General features: G+C 37.7%; 1 protein-coding gene across 1 annotated transcript in view; it reads right to left on the bottom strand.

Moving 5' to 3' along the window:
• Window positions 1-22,396, bottom strand: part of WDR49 (WD repeat domain 49) — a 146,819-nt gene that overhangs the window by 36,775 nt on the left and 87,648 nt on the right. The window contains 8 exon segments of the mRNA XM_046659840.1: window positions 90-287; window positions 1,051-1,238; window positions 3,477-3,560; window positions 3,563-3,622; window positions 5,491-5,589; window positions 7,733-7,863; window positions 16,296-16,411; window positions 19,593-19,749. Of these exon segments, the coding sequence (XP_046515796.1) occupies window positions 90-287; window positions 1,051-1,238; window positions 3,477-3,560; window positions 3,563-3,622; window positions 5,491-5,589; window positions 7,733-7,863; window positions 16,296-16,411; window positions 19,593-19,749 (1,033 nt within the window).

The raw sequence follows: 22,396 nt of genomic DNA, 5'->3' as shown, positions 1-22,396 counted from the left end.
AACAGCTGATGAGATTCAAATGGAAATCAGTCCAAGTTCATACTAAATGTCAAGTAAATACTAGAATAATAAAGAAGCAATATTTCTACCTGACCAAAGATCCAGACGGGAGCACCGCAGACATAGGTCACGCAGACGCTGCAGTCTACAGAGGAGCAGATAATCAGTGACTGGCCGCCCAGCTCACACAGCTCCAAGGAGCTGATCTGGTCTTCATGAGGTTGGAACTATCTTATCAGAGCTGGGGCCTGTGTGATTTTGTGCTTACTGGAATTAAGACAGTACTCCTGAATGAAAAGAAATGCAAGAATTCTAAAAAGTGCAGATACTAAATTATTGCAGTAATATAACACTTTTTTTAAAAAGTCAGATACAGAAATGAAAAAAGGTAAATTTGGGAGCAATAATCTGTGATCCGAATGCAAAAGAATAGTTCATGAGAACAGAGGTTAGAAGAATGGTATTAATGTTCAAAAAAGGGTTTCTAACAGATGTGACTAACTTGAGAAGTGGAAAGGAAGGAGAGAGAGATGGATGGAAAGCAGAAGGACGAACAATAAAGTCAGTTATTTGATAGAGATGAACTTTATCATGTATGGGCAGTCACGCATTATACAATTTTACAACACTAGTAGAAAATTGAGCAGGTAACCAGTGACACAAAAATTCCAAAGTAACTCATGATGACAGTAATGTTAGATGAAAGGCTAGTACTCTATTTAAATTACGTTTACAGTCGCATTTCAAATAAGGTATATCCTAATTATCTATGCTCAAACAATGTTGCAGTAACTTACTGACAACATTACATTCCTAAATTGGGTGATTGATTTGACTATATGTTAACAGAAGATTTTTAATATTGAGAAAATCTGTTTCCCATAAATTATTTAAAAGAAGTGTCACTGCACATGTAAATGTTTCCTTTAAAATATTCAGACTAAATATTTCTTCCTCTATCTAGGAAACAGACAAGACTGGATTCATAGTTATCTGCAACAAAAGGTCATCATAAGTAATAAAGGTCATGTGAGGATTTCTTCAATTTACCTCTATATTCCAGATTTTCAACCATCCATCAAGATCTCCTGTGGCGAGGTATTGATTCAACTTATCAATAGACACGATAATGGGTCCAACTCCACTATGAGCTAAAAATTCAGCCAGAAGTTGCTTCTTCAATGTATCCCAGAATCTGACATACCCAGATCCTCCACATGATACCAAGTTAGCTCCTCCTAACATGTAAAGGAACACTTAATTAGGAAACGGTGACAAAAACGTGAGAAACAAGCTCAGTGGTCTTCCCGGTGGAAAGCATATGGATGGTGGAAAGATGGGTAGCCTTGAGATCAATTCCAACACTTTAATTCTCTCAAATATAAAATGGAGATAGGGGCCGGCCTGGTGGCTCAGCGGTTAAGTGCGCATGTTCCGCTTCGGCGGCCTGGGGTTCACTGGTTTGGATCCCAGGTGCAGACATGGTACCACTTGGCAAGCCATGCTGTGGTAGGAATCCCATGTATAAAGTAGAGGAAGATGGGCATGGATGTTAGCTCAGGGCCAGTCTTCCTCAACAAAAAGAGGAGGATTGGCAGCAGATGTAAACTCAGAGCTGATCTTCCTCAAAAAAAAGAAAAATGGAGGTAACCCTATGATAACCTCACTGGTTTATGTGGATTATCAAATAGGATACGTAAAATGTTCTATTAAATTTAGTTCTCTTTCCTTCATTCACTATTTTGTTATTATTTGGGTTTTTAAAGTTAGATAGAATTAATTTGTTCCTTTAAATGAAATTATAAACTATTAATTGCAACATTATGATGATATTCTTATTACACATAAAACCCATTTTTCTTAATGATTCATTGAACATATATACCCAAGAAGTAAGACTCCTTATGCACAGATGTGGATGCACATATATAGTTAGCACAGCATAACTATTGATTTCTCTATCCAACAGCATGCTTCCAATTCTATTTATGAGCTCATTTTAAAAATTTTCATCAGGAATTCATTTTATCCCTTATGGAACACTTTTTGGTTCATAGGCCTAGAACTAACCTTTTCATTTTGCATTTTTACCAGCTTTGTGGAAGCACTTTACCTAAATTATTCTTCTGTGGTAAAGTTCCTATTATTATTTGATAAATCTGTAGATGACTTCCAATTTGCTTCACAAATGGACTGCTGATTAACAATCATATCTGTTTAAGGCAGAAATAATGGCATGGAGCTGCTTCAGTGGGAGCAATTTGGGAATCCTGATAACATTAAGAAGAATTAGTGTTGAGGAAATAAGAGTAATTTCAGGATAATAGTTCATATTGTGAGGATAAGTAAGTTCTAGAAAATAGAAAGTTTTAGAAACTAACCCTTCCAAAGTCTACTCTAAATATTCCACAATGTTTCTATAACTCTATAAGAGTATACCTTTATCGATTTTTAATGTTGAATATTTTTATATGAAAATCAGGAAGATTTTCCACCTGCAAATTGAATATGGGAAAGTGAATATGGAAAGCATGGATCAGATATGTCTGTTTCTTTTTTCAAACATTTAACACATATATGTCTAGATTCCCAATATTAAGAAAAATCACTTCTAAACTACAATTCTTTTTTTAGATGAAAGTTCAAAAATATGCATTATTCTCAAAAGCAGATTTTTATTTTGAGAAGACGCAGGCTTCATTGACGCCATGTTAACATAGTCATTAAAAACAGAGGGAAAATTAATTAAATGGTTATGTCATATATAATATCAAACATCTACAGTAATTCATATGGTAGCACCAGTGTTAACATACATCTCAGCAGAAGCTCTAACCAGGACTTTGGCTCATTCTGGAAAGTATGCACATCTGGTAAGGAACCCAAAGCATTACTTCCCACACTCCCCCGCAACCCCAAAAAACAATTAAGACAGAGTAGGCAGCTCTCTTGACCTGGGATCAGCAGTTATTTCAAATTTTGCCATTGCGCCCCATCTCCAAGTTTCTCGCTATTTTTTCCTACTTCATTTGATACAGCAGCCAGTGCAGTCAGTCTCAGAGTGTCCCCTTCTGCCACATGTAGACCTAAGCTTTGGCTCATGTATTTGGAGCATATTTCTTGCTGTGCCCTCTGCCCTATCAAACCTCTTTATGCCATGGCTGGAACACCAACTCCAATTGTTGCCCATGGCCAAGAGTTTGCCCAAGTTTTTCTCACTCTGGTCCGGACATAGGCAGCACTATATAAATTGTTGATCTAGCCTGGCTCCTGCTTCTAGACCCACCCTCCTAAGCCCTAAGCTCATTTGCCCTGGCCCATGGCCTCCCATGATCCAGTCCTGACTGCTAGCTAGATGCAGTCAAACTCTACAAGACCTAGATAGGATTAGACTGAACTCTCTTCATTGCTCCCTTTTGCAACATTTTACAATGTATCAAAGCAATCTAGAGTCAAAATATAAATAAGTATTTTACCTGTCTCTGCAATGTTTTTTCTTGCTTCAAGGAAGCAAAGCCTCATGATGGCATTATTGCGGTTGGTGTCAGTCTCAAAGCCTGGTCTGCTGTGGGGTGGGTGGGGTGGCTTCTCCCGGCCCCCAGAAGCTTTGGAGCCTCTGATTCTGTGATGGAAACAGGCGTCTTAATGAAAAGAAACATCTGCTTTTCAAACGAATGCTTACAAAAAACAACAGGCCTGCCTCCATCATGGTCTTGGATGACTCCATCAAGTCTCACAATAGGTTTACAGTTAACATCCATTGAGCTTTCTACTATTCACTTCCTCAACCCCAACTTGAAGGATTGTTTGATTCCATGTTTGTTTTGGCATATTCCGTACACGCTCACTGTGTTTTCCCTTGATATGTATTAACAGGGACTTCATTTCCTAGTCACTGCCAACATCTTACAGATCCTGTTATGTTCAAGATAAATGTGATTCTAATATCACAGCATTTTCAGCTTATTAATCATTAATATTAATCTTGCAAATAATTTAATGAACACTAGATATAATGACTATTTAAATATATTTAATGGTCTTCTTTTTAATTTTGGTGAGGAAGATTGGCCCTGAGCCAACATCTGTTGCCAATCTTCTTTTTGCTTGAGGAAGATTATCCCTGAACTAATATCTGTACCAATCTTCCTCTATTTTGTATGTGGGACGCTGCTGCAGCATGGCTTGACAAGAGGTGTGTAGATCTGCACCCAGGATGGCAACATGCTTCAGGCCACTACGCCACTGGGCCAGCCCCTAACGATCATTTTTTAGCAATATTATTTGTCAGTGAGCTACCCTGGAAAGGATATTCTTAATGACACTTCGATTATCTAATGATACCATCTCCAGACCACACTAATAAAAACTGGAGATGTTCACCTCAAAATTTATGAATAGTCTGCACATAGTTATGAAAAATCTATACACAGGTACCTTCAAAATTTCAAAGCAAGAAATTTATAGCAATGCCTCTTACATCTTCAGAAATTTGCCAGTGTCTGCTTTTCCTTCTTATCTAACCCTCTGTGTATTTAATTGTTGCCACTGTTAGGTTTGCTATAAGAACAAGATGGCGCTGTCCCGAAGGCCAGTGTAGAAGAGGAGGCAGAATTCCACCCTCTCCCTGGAGGGTTCCGATGAAGCATGATGGTTAGCTCTTTATACATACAGCAGGTCAGAGCGTTGTGCCTACAACCAGGTAAGCCCAAAATCTCTTAAGTTGGCTTTCTTACTCTTCACAAATTACTCCTTCAGCTTTTCACAAGAAAGCTTTATCTGATGACCAGTCCTCTCCTAAGATCCAAGTCAGACTCTGTGAGTTTATCCAATTGAGACAACAGAATCTTGCTGGGCCATGAAGAATGACATATTCATTACCCAAATAAATTAGTCTAAGGAAAAACCTTTAGCATCTAAGGGAACTAACATAAAACTGTGAAAGGCAAGTGTCAGGACATTTTGCTTAAGTATAAAATATTCATATGCTCTGCTAAACTCTCATAAAATACAATACACTCCCATCTAATGCTCCTCACAGGTTTCTAAGGCAAGAAATAATTTGAGATTTCCGGGTGGTGTAATATTTAATACAAGTCCTAGATTGAGCCTGAACAGCCTATCAAGTGAACACGTGTTCCCATTTTCCTACCTGGGGGTACCCAAGGTTCACTCAAAGGCAATTTGGCGAGTTTTATTGGCAAAAACTAAACAGGATAAAGAGGAAAGGGCTGCTCCCTCTTGTCAGTAATTCAGAAACGCCAATGTAGCACAAAGAGAAGAAATGGTAGGCCACGGAAAATCTGCTAAGCCAAGTGAATCTCAGGGTTCTTTTTAGTCACTTTGATAAGACACTGTTATCACTAGTCCCTTGCGCTTATAGCCAATGATCTATGATTTAGGAGCAAGCAGCATCAGGTATATGCAGTCACAACCAGCCTACTGTGCTTTGACTCAGCCACATTATTTTACTTTCAAACTGGCACTCACCCGATTTTGAGTCTAGCAGCCTCTGGTAATCAGGATGAAGGACCTAGGAAGCACTTTCTGTGCTATTGTTCCACAGAACAATTTCTCCACCATAACTGCCTAGATGAGCCAAGATGGAGAACACAAATTGCCAAAAAGTTAGAAAATGTGAGCAACAGCAAAGAGCAAAAAGTTACAAAATATGAGCAATGCAAGCAAAAATATGAGAAAATAGCATTATCATGATATCTTACATGGAATCTGGCACATAGTAGGCACTGTATACATTTTTGGAGACATGAATGAATAATAATAACTAGTATTTTTATTAAGCTTTAGAACTTACAATCCTCGCAACATACCTGTGCATAGTGTGATAGAAATTTGCTGTCATATCTTTTCCTTTTATAGTAATAAAGCACTCAGAATAAGGGCTTTGCAATTAAACAACTTGAGTCTGAATCTTGGTCCCACCACCTCCTAGCTATGTGACCTTGGGCAAGTTATTTAACTGTACAGGACGCCACCATTTCTGCACCTATAAACCTGAATTAAGAATTGTGTTTGTTTCAGAGGATTGTTATGAAGAATGAAAAGTACTTAGAATAGTACCTAGTATATTATAAGCACGAAAAAGTGTTAATAATAATTATCATACTTTTTTATTGTTGAGAGAAGGCAAGTCGATCAAATTCTAGGTTTCTGTTTCCCACATCTCCTCTTTTACGTGTGTGTGTGTGTCCTTTTCATTTCCTCCCTCCTGTATTCTTTACTGAATGCTGCTTTCTCCAATCCTAAAATTCTCCCTAGAGAAAGTTCTTCCTAATTGCTCTCAGAGAACATAGAAAAGCCAAAATAGGGAGGCTAAGTCTGGCCAAGCCTGTCCTGGGGAGGAGCAATGCGTGCCCAGACCTCTGCCCTCAGCAGCTCAGTGAGAACAGCTTCCTGCTGAGCAGAGCATCAGTGTGAAGTGGAGAGCAAAAGAGAAGAGCTGAGTCTGAGTGGGATGTACACATGGTGTCTTTCTTGGGATTTAAAGAAAGAAGAGAATAACACATGCTAAACTCTGTATTGTCCTGGAGAGAGGAACCCATGTAACTCACACATTGGCCGAGGATGATGGATTTCCATGGATTAGCTGTCCATGGGCGTATTCATCTTTTCCTACGATTTTGAAATGCTTTCCTTGCAAAGTACTTGATCAAACATTTTCCCATAGGACCAATGGGATGAGAATGAATGAAGAGATGATCTATTCACCAATTACAATGGTATTTTATGACACGCACAATAACAACTATACAGCCTGATAGTTTACTTGTCTCCATCACACTTCAGTATGTGATACCCCCTGCAGGGATAGACTTCCAGCAGCTTATAGCAAATTCAATTGCAGAGTTGCCCTACCGGAAAGTAATCGTGTCAGTTCTAAAAACAATGGAACTTTAAGTGTAGACAGAGCAGTAAACCTCACATTGTAACACTTCATAGATGTCTTGGTTCTTTTCCTATGAGTTTTCATTCCTCTTAATTGATGACATTTTTGGTTCTATAAAAAAATGTAGCCTGTCAAAACATGGACTTGATAATTTCATGGTGCAATCTGTCTTTATAAATTGTTTTCTTTGGCTGGAAATGAGACAACAATTTCTGATCCTCTTTAATATGTCACATCAAAGCATACCCATGGCCTCTTTTAAGAGCTTGGATTTGTAGACATTTTGTGAGGCCAGTCTTTAACCAACATTAGTTAGACTAAATTGTGCCAAAGAGTTAATATGTTCCCGTGAGGACACATCTGAGTGCCACAGAAGTTGATTTGTACCCAACAATTCTGAAGCTACTCCTGGAAAAAGGACACTAAAAATAAAAGCTAACATTTAACCAATGAGCTTACTGTGTGCCGAGCGCTGTGTTAAGCCCTTACACAGATTATCTTATTCAATCTTAGCTGTAAACCAAGATATTCTTATACTATTATTAGTCAGAAAAAAATTATGATTTAGATGTTAAATAACTTGATCAGTATCATGCAGTGGCAAGTGGTGGAACCAGGATCTCAAGCCAGGTAGCCAGGTTCAGGAGCCGATGGGCATAACCACTAGTGTATTGGCCTAGAAAGAAGAACCAAGAGTAGCTTTCAGTGCAAGGATTGCTTCAAGAAATATGTTCACTTTGCAGTAGAGAAAAGGCTTCTTAAAAGTGAGTGAGGCAAAAGAAACCAAACTCTCAGCACTGATTGTCAAATGAATATTCAATTAACCTGTAGCAAGAGTTTGTGGAGGTAGAAATGCAGGACACGAAATATCATCTCGGTGTTGTATTCCTCCTTTCCATTCTTCAGGCTGGATCAAAAACTGATTGAAGCTCTGAAGTCGAAATACAGTAATAGCCCTGGTAAAAAAGACATAGAATTTAGCTGTGAATCTAAAAGTGATATAGATATCGAGTAGCCATCATCCACTTGGGGATGTAATTTGAGAGGTCTAAAAGACTGCGCTACCCCAAATTTTATGCCCACTTGTCATCCATAATACTGAACTTCCCACATTGAACTTTGTTTTGGATTCTCTCATTGAATTCGCTGGCAAATTATGAAGTATTAGAAGGTTAATTATCCTTTCACAATCATTAACACCAAACATGTATGCATTTATCAGATTAATTATCCATCACCAAGACCCTAAAGCAAAGTTTCCCCATATGGATAACATGGAACCACTAATTGCTTTGTGACAGTAGCAATAAAAAAGGGGATGGGTCTGTGAACACAAAATATTTGGTAGTTTGAACAAAAGTAATAAGGCTTCTTATCATCAAAGCATCCAGGACATTTAAAATGTTACCATTCCCTGTGGCATTTCTCAGACTTACTTGACCACAGAGTCCCTTCTCAGTAAGCGTCTTGAAGACTACCATTTGTGGAACACACTTGGAAAATGTTGCTCCATAGAAATGGTACACAGGACAGATACATTTTGAACAGAAATAATAATTTTAAAATGTCAGAATCTTAAGACACTGCTCTGGCGAATTGAGGGTAGGCCAGGATGGGCAGAGAATGAAATGCCTGGGGCCTGGTGGGGAAGGGAGGAGTGTAAAAATTAAATTGTGACCTGAGCTCTGGCTACCAGCCTATGCTAAGCCTGTCCCTCTTTCTAGGGCCAAAAAAATCTCAAATGAGCATTTGTAACCACATGTGTGGTGTCTTCACCCTCATTCTTTCTTCACCTCACTGAAGTTTTTCTTCTATTCCCACCACTCTGAACGTCTCTAAATTGCCCCATCAACGTAACTCCTCACTCTGATGAATGTGGCTTTCTCCTCCTGGAAACTTTTGTTTCCAGTAGGTCCTACTTCTTTCCTGCCTCCCTGCTCTTTCATTCTCTGTCCGCCTTTTTCTCTTCCCTTCCTTCTCTCCTGCATATGAATATGGATATTTCTTACTGTGATTCTTCCACTCCATCCTCTCTCCTCAAAAGGGCTTGTTCAAGGATTTGGTATACCCCTGGAGGTTCCAATCTCACTCCTACACAAAGGGATCTTAAATTTATCTTCATTCATAACTTTTTCCAGTGCTGAATAGTTCTCTCTTGACAGTTAACAGTTCCATTTAAGGCTCCCATCAGCAACATATCAAAAATCCAAATTTGCCACCTTCCCTCCACACCAGACCTCCTTAAATTCCCTAATTTGGTTGATAGACCAGCATTCCAGCCTCCTACATGTCTTTCCCTCCCCTAGTCAAATCCAATACTTAGATTCTACTTCTATGATATGTTACATATTCATTCCGTCCTTTATATTTTTGACGGCCAATGACATCTTCCTAGTTCCGCGCTCATTATCTCACAGTTGAACAATTGTAACAATCTCTTAACCAATTTCACTGTTTCTAGTCCACCCACTTCTTGTACAGTCTTCATCCTGCTATTAGATTAATCATTCCATTCTGGGTCTCTTAATATGCATTCATTAGATGAGCATTTCTGTTTTCTACATGGACGTCTCCATTCTTGGTGCTGCAGGGGGTAAAACCAGGAGCACAAAATGACTAAAATGCAAAATGAAATGTGGTAAGTGCCAAGGAAGTACTGATCAACTGCTGTGGAAGTCCAAGTGTAGAAATCACAGAAGGCTGAGTTCAGGGGTCAGATTTAAGCTGGACCATACGAGATGTGCAGGATTTGGAAGAAGAAGGTACTCTAGGCAGAGAAAACAGCATGATCAGAGAGAAGCTAATGCCATATTCAAAAGCATTTCCTAATTTTCCATATCCACATGACAAAATTCAAATGTGTGGGCCTATTCTTCAAGGCTTAACAATACTTGAGTCCAATCTACTTTTTTAGAATTATTGCTCTCTATTCTTCTATCCTTGCTTTTCAAAGTAAAATGTGAATGTTCAACTAAATATTTGACAGGACTATGGGAAGCCACAGGGTAAATATGGTGCACCTTTCTGAGTGTTAATTTTACTCAAAGAGTTTGAGCAAAAATATTTTATATTAACATAAGGATAGATGAATTAATGCAATAGAATGCAAAATTCATCTGATTTTAAAGATAGGATACGAGGTTTCAAACAAATTTCTTTGTTGCAGGAGCTGTTTGCAACTGTTAGGGGTATTCAGGGGCTACGTTTTTAAAGCACACCTTCTTGTTCAACACAAACAATAGTCTTACTGGTGTCTGAGCACCCTTCACGTTTCCAGCTGCTTTGTTTTCATTCATGGCATGCTCTTCCATCCCTCTGTGCAGTTTCTTTCACAGACATACTCACATCTAGCTCTCCACGCACCCATTCTCTAAGGCCCGCCTGAGTCTGGTAGGTTTCCTTCAACTAGAGTTGAAAGAAATATTTCCTCTTCTGACCTTTTACATCATTCAAATTTTACTTATAATGCTTAGTAAACATTATTTAGTCTCTGCTCTTCTGTTAGATTGTAAATTCTCAGAAAACAGATATCCTGTCTTATTCTGCAACCCCACAGTAGCAAGCATAGTGACCTTCACATATCAAATATTCAATAAATATTTGTCAAATGAATGAGTAAAAAGTTCTCCACCCAAATGTCACCTCCTCAAGTAAGCCTTCCTGTCACCTTAGCTGAAGACTCTCCCTTGAGTCTCTCATCTCTCACTCTACATAGTTTTTCTTTCTTACATTTTCATCATGTGATATTGTGATCTATATTTGTTTGTCTATTTCCTATCTCTTCTATCATAATAAACTCTAGGAGAGCAAGGACTTTGTTTTATCCCTTCTTCATCAGTAGTGTCTAGAATAGTATCTAGCACATAATAGCCATTAAATAAATATTTGCTGAATCAAAGTGTGAATTATTCTGTTTTTTAAAATATCAATAATTTTAATATTAGTGTTCTTTTAATAATATTAATATCAGGCTTAGAAAGATATTATAAAGTAATTTGCAATTCTGAAATTGTAGTTAATCTCATAATAGCTTTACATGTGTATATTTTAAATTTTCTCTTTACCTAATGGTAAGTTTGCTTGACGAGACTGCCCTTTGTGGGGTGGGAGTGAGAAGTAAGAGATTAATCCTATATCTTTTCTATTATCTCTCAGCCAAAGTTCAATGTTAAATGTCTTTTCACCAAGATGCCCATATTAACTAGACATATGTAGAGAGTACCACCCAAAGGCGCAAAATGCCTTTCATAAGGTGGTGTGAAAAATAGCCCTTCTGATGTTTGACCTTGTGTGTCAAAATGTTGAGAAACTAATTAGCTGACAGCTTTCCCTTAAAACCTAACCTGAAATTTTCATTTGAGATGACAGTTATCCTTAAAATGCCTTCAGAATCCACACTGTATTTTTTATTTTGTCCATTTCAAAGATAACTTTGTCTAAGTTTGCACTTTTGCCAAGAGTAAAATTAAAGTGCAGAATGAGCCAATTTTAAGGCCCTTTTAGGAATCTGAGAGATTTCTCTTTCTGACATTGAAGGAGTTTACTAGTTCCATTCCACATCTCACATTTGAAATCCTAAAAGAGCTGCTACTGAGTCATCGTGTCATCTTGTGAAGATGATCCTGTCTCTAATTCAGAATTTAGATATGATGACCAATTCTGTAAGAACAAAATTAGTTTACCTGTCAAGTGCCAAAAAATACAAAAAAATTTTTTTTTTAGAGAACCTCTTTTAGGATGAATGAGATAGGAAAATAACATTCACCAAAACTTATCATGTAGAAAACACCATGGAGAGAACAAAAGAACACAACTATTTGTTCCCTCAGAGGTTAAATGTTCATGTGTGGTTAGTCCAATTATCATAAGAACCTATCCTTGTTTGATTCATTGCCTTTTAGGCTTAAAGGGGTACCTCAAAGGCAGAGAATGAGCTCAATATAAATCATTTTATTCTTTTTCCTAAAACTTTGGAGTCAAATTTGGACACTGAAACCATCAAAAAATTAGGTTTGTGGGTAATTTGTGAATTTCAATCATACCCACCCGTTCCTGACCTCCAACATGGTTATTTAGAATGAGTTACAACTTTAGAAGTTTTCGCTTTGATTCTTATCCTAATAATAGAAACCAACTGAGTCATATAGGATTACAGTTCCTTAGTAAGGCAATTATTAAGAATTTAATATCTTGTGATAGGGAAGTTTTATTGTTGAGGAACTTCAAATCCCTAATCTCATTTCACTTAAAAATACTTTGAGAAATCAAATTAAATCAGCAGCTATTTTGAGCACGTACTTTTTACAGAGCTCTGTGAAGGATGCTACTATCAATAATAGTTTCAGAATTATTTGAAATTATGTGATTCTCTTTTTTAGTATTTGTATAAGTCTAGATAATTTACAGAGATAAAACTTTCACAAACAGAGGTTTCCCCTTTAATGGAAAGGAGAGAAATAAAGTGAGGGAAACTAAGAGTTTGAGTCTATTTTTACAGAGAGTTGTAAGTATAGAATCATAGAATTTTAGGGCAGGATAAAATCTTAAACTGTTATGATCATTTATTTGGTTTTACTAGAACTATACATATTACATGACTACTTTAAACAAATGCAAAGATAATGATCATTTATTCATTTAATTTTACCAGTGTAAACAAGGCATTTAACCAAGTGTTGTTTAACTGACCCTATGTCAGTTCACCACTTTGTCTCTAAGTATATTTTGCTCCAATTAAGAAACATGTTGCTAGAAGTTCTTCTTTTTTCTGACAGAAATATTCTCTAGATATGAATGATCGTATTTCTAAATATCCAACATGGGCTTTCTAATTCAGGTTTGGCCGAGGCCCACTTCATGGTGGCATTGACCATATCCTGCCTGGAATGTATGGACTCCCCAGTTAGAATGTGACGCCCTTGAGAGCAGCCATCAGCCTTCTTCACACTCAGTCTGTCATAGTTCCTAACTTGGTGCTTTCCATCTAGGTGCAGTTTAAAAATATTTGTGGGAAGGAAAGGGAAAAAATAAGGGTAAGCTAAAACTTTGAGGTATTGTTAGGTTGATAACACATTTTTTATGTGTTTCTTCAAATGCACAAAAATGATTCACTGGCTTTGAGTGACATAATCAACCTCCTCAGTCAAATTATTTGTTTAAAAGGATACAGTTGTTCTGTCATAATTTAATGACTCAGGAACGGTGGAAAGAGCATGGACTTTGGCATGGAATTCTAGCTCAGCTGCCCACTAGCTTTGCAACCTTCGCCAAGCTACCCAACCTCTACAAGCTTTGTTTCCTCCCTTGTAAAAAAGGATTGATAATGCTTAGCTGTCTGGTTTACTGTGAAGCTAGAATAAATTTGAATATCTGTGCTGCTTGCCTCTTATTTGCAGTGCGACCATGGGTAATAAATCTCTCTAATCCTTAGATTTCCTGTGTATTCAATAAACATTACTGAAGTCATTCAAGAAATATCATTGAGCATCTAAAAAGCACCAGACTCTATATGTATATATGTACTATATACATATTCTTATCAGGTGCTCAGCGATATTTGTTTAGTGTAAATATATATATGTGTGTGTGTGTGTGTGTGTATACACACATATTCCATTTGAGGAGTAAAGAGAGTAAAGAGTATAAAGAGATGTCCTGGTGGAGAAGATGCATGAATGAGACTTGAAATAGGAATAAACATTAGCCACATGAAAAATGTTTGCTGAGCGATTTCTAGACAAGGGGAGGAAATAAAGGAATGGGAGTGTGAAACAGCATGTTTGCATGAGAACACCCCGACAGCAGGTTGCTACTTGAGTTTAGAATGTACACAAGAATGGGTGAGAATGGAGAAACTAAGAATAGGCCCAGGCCAGAAGGAGCTTAGATTTATTTTGTAGACACTCCGAAAGGTGTTAAACAAGGAAGTAACATGATAGAATGCATTGTAGAAAGAAATCATGTAACTAAAATGTGCGGAATCTATGTAAGAGGCAAAGGAGGGGCATTACTAGAGGAAAGGACAAATTAAAAGGCTGTGGTATTACGCCAGATAGAAATGATGCTCTGAATTACACAGTTATAGTAGGAAGGGGGAGAGGTTTGAGAAATATTTAGAATATAAAACAGACAAGACGTAGTGACTACTTGGTTGTGAACTTGAGTGAGAAAGAAAAACCGAGGTGGATGTCTGGGTCTCTAGCTGTTAACTGAAGCCTCAATTCTACGAGAAGAAGGAGTTTTTCGTGAGGGGAATAAATAATAAATTCAGTTTAGAATATGTTGAATTTGAGATTGCAGTCAGAAGGGTCCAGCAAACAAATGGATAAGTGAGCTTAGAGAGATAACAGCTGAAGATTTGCAATATCTACAAAATAATGCTTACCTTCCAAGATGCAGCTAAGAATTAAGTTAGATAACGTATGTAAAGTGCCTAATGCTACAAAGCACCATAAATAAAATAAATTGGATGGCATATTTAGGTACCTCACTCAATAAATGTAATTTCTATTCCATCCAAGGCAAAATTATCAAGCTAATCTCTTTATTTAGATAGAGCCTGGAGTTAGAGATGCAGCCTCACTCTGGGTTTTAAAGAAAGCTTAATGAGCTGACTGTCAATCTTCCAGTTATTTCTTCTCTAATCACTGATCTATTAAGGAGTTGGCTGAACAGGACATCTTTCCCCAGCTATAACTTAACAGTTGCCCTGTCCTGTTGCCTCTCGTTAAATGCCTCCTGGTAAAAAAGGCCCTGGAACAATCCTGACACATCCATCCTTACATAAGGCCTCTAACTTAGGAATGATAACCTTTAAATCCACCAAAATAAAAGTGAAATAATATAATTGAGAATGTATTCATTCAACTTTCACTTCCAACTAAGGGATCCAAGTCCGACAACCTTGTGGAAGATGGAAAACATGGAGGAAGATGGGAAGAATGATATCTCTTCCTCCTCTCATTTTAGTCTTCCCAAAGCTTCCCCCAACAAGTTTATAGAAAGTGACCGCCCACCAATATAGATCAGAACATCTAGCATTCCTTTAAACTACTTTTAGATGACTCTAGATATCTAATATTTAACAATTTTCCACCATAAGTAATTTTAAAAAACCATGTATGTGATGCTAGTAGAAACTATGGATAACTATGGATATCTAAAACATGTAATTAAGAAAATGATATCTCCAAAGTTTTGACCTACACTGATTAATTTTTAAAATTCTTTTTTGTTATGTTTAAAATTTAAATTAGATCAGCTATATACCACACATCTACCCTGCCATGATATTAGAGAATTAAACCTATTTGTTGCCATGGCCTAAGTATGGAGAGCATTAGGCCATGTCTACTGGAGTGGTTAGGAGTTGTTAACAGGTCACGATCAATCCCAGGGATGTGAAGAAGCCTTGTCTTTCAAAGGTGAGGATGATTGAATTCGTTCTTAATATCAAGTAGAGTAATCTGGTCTATACTTTCTTTCCTTAGAGTCAAAGCACCCCTGAAAACTAAGCTGTGTGTGGCACTGTGTTTTCTAGTCTCTATATGCACATTTGCATTAGAAGAAAAGCCTTTCCTATAATTCATAAAAGTCCCCAAATATATACTGCTAGTTTTCTAGGTATAAAATTGGATTTAATCCTAGCTTCAAACCACTAAGATCATAATTCTATAGTGAATGATGTTTGGCAAATTACCTATTAGAGCAATATTTTGTGAATTGTTGAATTTATGGACAATATATTTTCAAAACATACCACAAGTTAATTTTCTTAGTGCCTATACAATACTGTGGAAAAGGCCCTGTTTATGATCCCTTAGTTCTCTCAGGAAAAAAGGAAAGAAAAGTAATTTTCCTTGTAATGAAATGGAAGAATTGCTCCTCAAGAGCCGTAAGTGGGCTGTGAAAGGCCCTCTTCTGCACTGATATGAAGGAAGTGCCAACACAGAATTCAGTAGGCTATTTCCCCTTTGTGCTGCAATTTAATATAAGTAACAAGAGAAGAAGGAATGAGCTTCCTTTACAGTTGAAGGAATGTAATTTTCACGTTAAGAATTTATTGACTATAAAATTTGGGAAACTTTTGGAGTTAACACTCAAAAAGTGGTATTATGTTCCTGTCTGGAATGGTTAAATAAAAAGACAGATTCCCAAAGCCAGAGAAAGCCTTAGAACGCTTCCCAAAGCCACTCAAGCTACATGATCTTATAATATTTTATTCACTAAGCATTCAGTCAGTTCCAACTAGAGTTTCACCCACCTAGGTCACCAGCAAATTGACTCAGAATCAGTCCAGATCTCTATGTTCTCTTTTCTTTTAGATTTTGATCCAAATAAAAACCTTCTCCTTTTACCTTGCTACAGTTTTGCATGAAGGATATCATACCTCTCCCAGCCTATAACCAGTATTGTCTTCTTAAGAACCAGGATCTGTGAAATATCCACAGCTCCCTCCTGCCCAACATTGAGTGTGTGGTGACAGCATCCATTGAAGTCTCATACCTTGAAGAAAAAATCAAACTCATTTTTGAGACAAGAAAAGAAAGTGTCTTCTTCGAGGAGTAAAACTACATGATGTAATAGGATTAAAATTTTGTGTTTATATTCTAGACTAGGGTTGATTCACTTGGGATATGTAAAAGCTAAAGAAAATCCTCTCACCATTTAAATTTAGCCATTATATTTATTAATATACTTGTAATCCTATCAGTCTGTTCTAATAATAGTTGAATCAAAGGCTGTAAACTAGTGCATATTTTTAAGAAGGAGGCAATGTAAAATCATGAAGAGCCATATTTGGAGTCTGTCAAAATCCTGGTTCTTTCTCTAAGTGTGTCTCTGAATTTCAGTTTCCTTGTTTATGACAGATACCTTACTCCTCAGGGATGCTTGAAATTTTAAACATTTACTACAGCGCCTGAAACAGTCATCATGTACTAGGTTTCCCATTGTCAGCCAATAAAACCTCTTGTTGATTGTGGGTGCCAGACTGAATCCTACAAAGGCACAGGCAGTTCTAGTTAACCTCGGGCAGTGGGGGAGGACACAGATCTGATGGATGCACTTTAGGAGAGAACATCATTAGGTCACAAGCAGTTAAAACTAAGCCCTGCTTCAAAACATTGTTGGGACATCATGCCCAGAGGGCAAGTTGGCATTCAAAATTAAAATGAATATACCCTTTGACTCAAAAATTCAACCTCTAGAAAATCATCTCACAGAGACACTCATGTATGAAATGACGTATTTTGAAGGCTAGCCTTAAAACATTGTTTATGAAAGCTAAAGATCTGAATCAACCAAATTGCTCATTAACAAAAGACTGAACAATCGGAACATGAAATATCTCTATAGTAGCATACATGTAGCCATTAAGAAGAATGAATCATCTCCATGTTCCTAACTTCTGTTAAAACTCAACCAGCTATGGAAACTTAAGCAAGTTGCTTTAGCTCCCTGGACTTCAGTTTCCGCATCTGTAAAACTGGGATAATAATAGTGACAACGATATAGATGTATGTGTGTGTGTGTGTTTGTATATAAAGTGCTTAGGACAGTGACTGGTTCACAATAAGCATGCAATAAAAGTTAGCTAACATTATTATTATTATATGCATTTATATGAATCAATGTCCAAGACAGAAAAATACAAAATGCAGAAAAGCATGGATAGTGGGCTGCCATTGAGAAACAAATGGTGCTCACAGGCTAGAAGGGTGCACAAGAAACCGGTAACAGTGGTAGCCATAAGGGAGGATTCAGGAACAGGGGTGAGAAAGAGACCTTCTTTTCACTGTATATCTTCTATATTTTAAATTTTTATTGTGTGAAAACATTAATTATTCAAAACATTAGTTCATTTGAAAACAGACACTTCAAAACCGTGATAAATAAGATGATACTTTTAAATCTTTGATTAGATAGGTACTGGTTTTGGATTCTAAATTATAAATGAGATTGGAAGATGTCGTTCATTCTTGTTTCTTCAAAGAATATGACCAGAGTAGCTCAACTCTGATTATGCATCCTACACAGAGGTTGCCAAATTTCAGAATTCTGTTGTGCTATTATGATAAAGATAAATGTACCTTCAAAAGCTGTGATTATACTACTAAATTCACATTAACTTCTAAGATGACAAAGCTTGAGCTGAGACTTTGAGGGGTACACATTTCTTTATCCATGCCACTTTCTTTTCCTCTAAACATGGCTCTTACCAAACCCACCTAAGATAATACCCACAAATGGGTATTTTAAAGATCTGACTGTCCCCAGATCTTACTAAGTCCCTTAGTTGGGCTCGTTTTAGCAACCATCTACAAATTCTGCCCTACCCTGACTCTATAACAGTTACTTTCCAAGATAGAAGTGAAGGGAACATAACCCACTGGCTTAATTTTCCATTTCAATCTCATACCCCAGGACAGGTAAGTGGGACACTTACTTGTTCCTTATGCCTCAGCCACTGTCTAACTTGTACTCCAGTTCCAGTTATTCCTGTTTTATTCCACCTTGACTATCGGGATGGGGATTATCCCATAACCTTCATGCATCTTTCCAGTTCTCCCTTGAACTTGATTACTTTACTTAAACCCAAGCTCCCAGGCCATAACTCATGCCATCAACCTTCCCAGAAGCCAAGTTTTGCTGATTTCCAGAGATTCGCACTGCAACCTGCCGTAGCACCTCCTTCACACTGACTGTTGCCAACCTGGCATCCCCCTGAAACTTGCCCCCAACTTGCAAGATGTGCTACCCACATAGCCAGATAGTTTTCCATTACTTTCCCCTGCAGCCTACCTAAATGCATCATACATCCCACCAAGGAAGGTACATCTAATTAATACCCTTCTGACTCCAGTTATGACAGAAGTCTGAGAACCATTCAAAGCTTATTCAGGAAACTGCCTTCTGTTGCCTCAGAGTGTTACAAGCCATCTCCAGTCAAAGGCTGTCAGTATTCTTGGAGCTGAGAGGAGCAGAAAAGATTTACTGGTGGGCATGATTTCAGACTGCAAGTATCCAGCTTTGCATGGAAATTTGATCATTTTTGCAAAGTGAAATAGCACCTTCCTTCCAGAAGAAATTAATAATAGTTACAAAGTAAGAAAACTAGGAGCATAAAATAGTGTTAGTTTAGGATGGATAATAAATAAGATTATGACTGTTCTTCCTACTCTCCTTCCTCACTGTGTCAGTTTCCCTCACACAAAAGTGCAAGTTACAAAATGGGTTAGTTTTAAAATATTCATTTTATGAAAAATTTGCATCAATGCCATTTTTAAAAGTTTACTTTTTTGCCCTGATTTCTCATTTTATAAACTGACAAAAAAGCAAACTAGAAACATTAGCTGAAGCACATGAAAATTATTCAGGCCTCTTATTCCCCAAAGTAGTCCTCTCTCCAGAACACTGGAAAAGGCTTGCTGAAATAAGCAAGCCAAACTGTGTTTCTATTCTGAATAATTTATTCAGAAATATCATTTATTCATTTTTCAACATAAGTTTATTTTCCTAACGGCTTTGTTATTAGATTGTTTGGGTTATTTGGCTCTTCTTTTCTGGTCTCATCTCTCTTCGTCCAAGGCCAAAAAGGCAAAAACGAATTAGCTATGGCTGTGTCTCTTCGCACGATATTTCAGCCCCCGCATCTGTGGATGGAAAACCATCACTGTGTTCGCACCTTTACGGTCCCATCTGTGCTGCCAGTCAAAAGCCATGTCGCATTTGCATCCAGGGCCATGGTGCTGATTTCTGCGTTGCCATGGCAACCAGCAAATTGTTTGATTTTCTGCCCAGTGTCTATCATCCAGAAGGAAACAGTCGACCCCACATCAGAGCTGATTACCCAAGAGAAAATAACATTGCAAAGAAATTCAATGTAGTCCCAGAATCCACCATTTTTATTTCAATAAAAATATCTAACTATGCATTTCCACTCTTGAGATCCCCCAACAGCTCGAGACTTTTTTGTAATGTATGTTCATTCTTTTTGTTAAGCTGATAACATTTCAATTTCTAGGCCAGAGCTGAAGTAATGAAGTCATGATTCTTTTTCTCAGAAAAGATAGGAATCTTATCCTTTTACCCACCATTGAGCTTAGTGTCCAGAGACCATCCTAAAACCGAATCCTACTGAAAATAAACTCATAAATCTTTCACATTTAGATGAGAAAGCTGATTTTATTAGTCATGGTGCTCTGACACTATTTTCTGTATGAAAAGAAACATTTTATTGTATATCAGCTTCCATTTAGCATTCAGAAAAGAGAGCCCTAGCAGCCACTACGGGAAAAAGTTAATTTCAACAAATTGCTAAAGCCACTGCTTTTAATGCCATTAGTCCCTTTCTTCCTCCTTTCTCAAGGTATTGTGTGTATTCTTACAACTAAATACAATTATTGATGGGTCACTAAAAACAAAGAGCACAGGAAGGTTAAATATAAATCTGCACAGCCATTCCAAGAGGAAGGCAACTGAACAATGCTGGAAAGGATAGCGTTACATACAGCAGTCCGACAGAGAGAAATTTTACAGTGGCAGGTAAACATTTCAGCTAATTTCAGCTCTAGGTATTTAGGCACCCTTTAAGAGATTTATAGATTAAAACAAACTTGCCAATATGACTTTGGGACCCAAAAAATGAAAGAAAAAAAGACTAAACATACAAATGTGTAGATAGTTGCCTGAAGCAATATCTAAATTTTTAAAAAACTTAAAGCATATATTTATCTGCTTAGGTATTGATTAGCATTGTATAAATGTAAATTTATTAGGAATATGTTAAATTCGAGTATCACATTTTCATAACTAAATGGGTTGAAGTTTATCAAAGATATATTCAGAAGGCAGTCAGAGCTGGCCAGCACGCATGCATGCATTCATTCACTCTACAGGCATTCACCGAACACCCACTCTGTGCCCAGCTCCCTGATGGCAGTGGGACTTTACTGGTCAGTCCCTGCCCTCAAGAAGTCTATAGTCTAGGCTTGTACATTAAAATCACCTGGGGGGACTTTAAAAATCATGACTGCAAACCACGCCAGAGACTTTGACTTAAATGGACCAAGCAAGGACATTTTTTAAAGAGCTCCCCAGGTTATTTGTGTGCAGCCTGGGTTAAGAACTACTGGTCTAGATGGAGAAACAGACAAGAAAGAGATAAATGCTACAAGTTTAGACATATGGCTCCTGGGTGCTGTGGGGCGCAGAGAGGGAAACCCCAAATCCACTCCCTGGGGTGGGGGATGGGGATAGCAGGTGAGGAGGGTCAATCTGAATCGACGATACGAACGTGTATTTATTGAGTGCCAAGCCCTCTGCACTCTCTACCTCATTTGACCTGTATAAAAACGCTGTAAAATAAGTAATGTTACCACCCTCATTTTACCAGGGATGAAACTGAGATTCTAATCAGCTAAATACCATTCCCAAGCTTATATGACAAGGTTTGAATGCTGGGCTGTCTATTACAGATACATCAAGATGTCTTCCTCTATTCCAGCATAGCATCCCAGATAATTAAGAGCGTGCCTAAAAGAGAGAATGGAAGAATATGCCAACGTTCCTTATGAGGAGCAATAAGAAGTTTGATCAAGCCAGAGTGCAGATGATGGGGAAAATGCTGGGCCATCAGGTGAGGAAGCAAGATGACAACAGATATTTCAAATCCCTAGTGAGCAATGTCAGAGAATAAGGAGTAATGTGTATAAACTTCTTTTTACTGGGAAAGCATCCATAGCTTTCAGTGGATTGTCAGTGGAGTATATGACTCAAAGTAAAATTAAGAGCAATCTCACTGTTCTTGATAAGGAGGAGAGTGATGTAGTGCTTTGTGTTGGTTGGTTTGTGAAGAGATCTCTGACAGCAGTGTGGAGAACAAACGGGTTGTAGAAAGACCATTTGGAGGCTGCTGTAATAGTCCAGGTAAGAGACGCTCACCTAAGACAGCAGTTCTGGAGGGAAAAAAGAGAGGAGGGATTGGCAAAAGGGGCCACCATTTAGCAACATTTTTTTTCTCAGCGAAGACTGGATCATGAGCGTGTGAGCTCTATAGGTCTTTTTTCGCTTATACTCCCACTCTGAATCAGACGATTTCCTAAATGATGTAAAACTATATTTATGCTACACATTTTCTCTCAGTGAAATAAAAAGTAGCTTAAACATTTATTGTTGTTAAGTGTTAGTGTAATCTCTAGGACAAATGACCTGAATCTTTGCCATAGTGTGACCTAAGACTTTAATTATCATTCCATGTAACAGCCTGTGTTTCTATTTGCTGTGGTTTGTGCGCTATGCATGGTGGTGAAGAGCACTGGGTCGGAGCCAGGACGCCTGAGTTTGAATGCCAGTCATCCTACCTTGAGCTCATTGCTTAAACTCTCTAAGCTTCAATTTCCTAAACCAGAGAGAATCATAGTAACTACCTCATACCATTCTTAAGAGGTTTAATTAAGCTAGTATTTGTAAAGCACTTAGTTCGGTGCA

This window comes from Equus quagga, chromosome 4 (assembly GCF_021613505.1).
Source record: "Equus quagga isolate Etosha38 chromosome 4, UCLA_HA_Equagga_1.0, whole genome shotgun sequence".
NCBI lineage: Eukaryota > Metazoa > Chordata > Mammalia > Perissodactyla > Equidae > Equus > Equus quagga.
The sequence above is the reverse complement of the archived record's forward strand: the minus strand, read 5'-3'. Positions and strand labels throughout refer to the sequence as shown.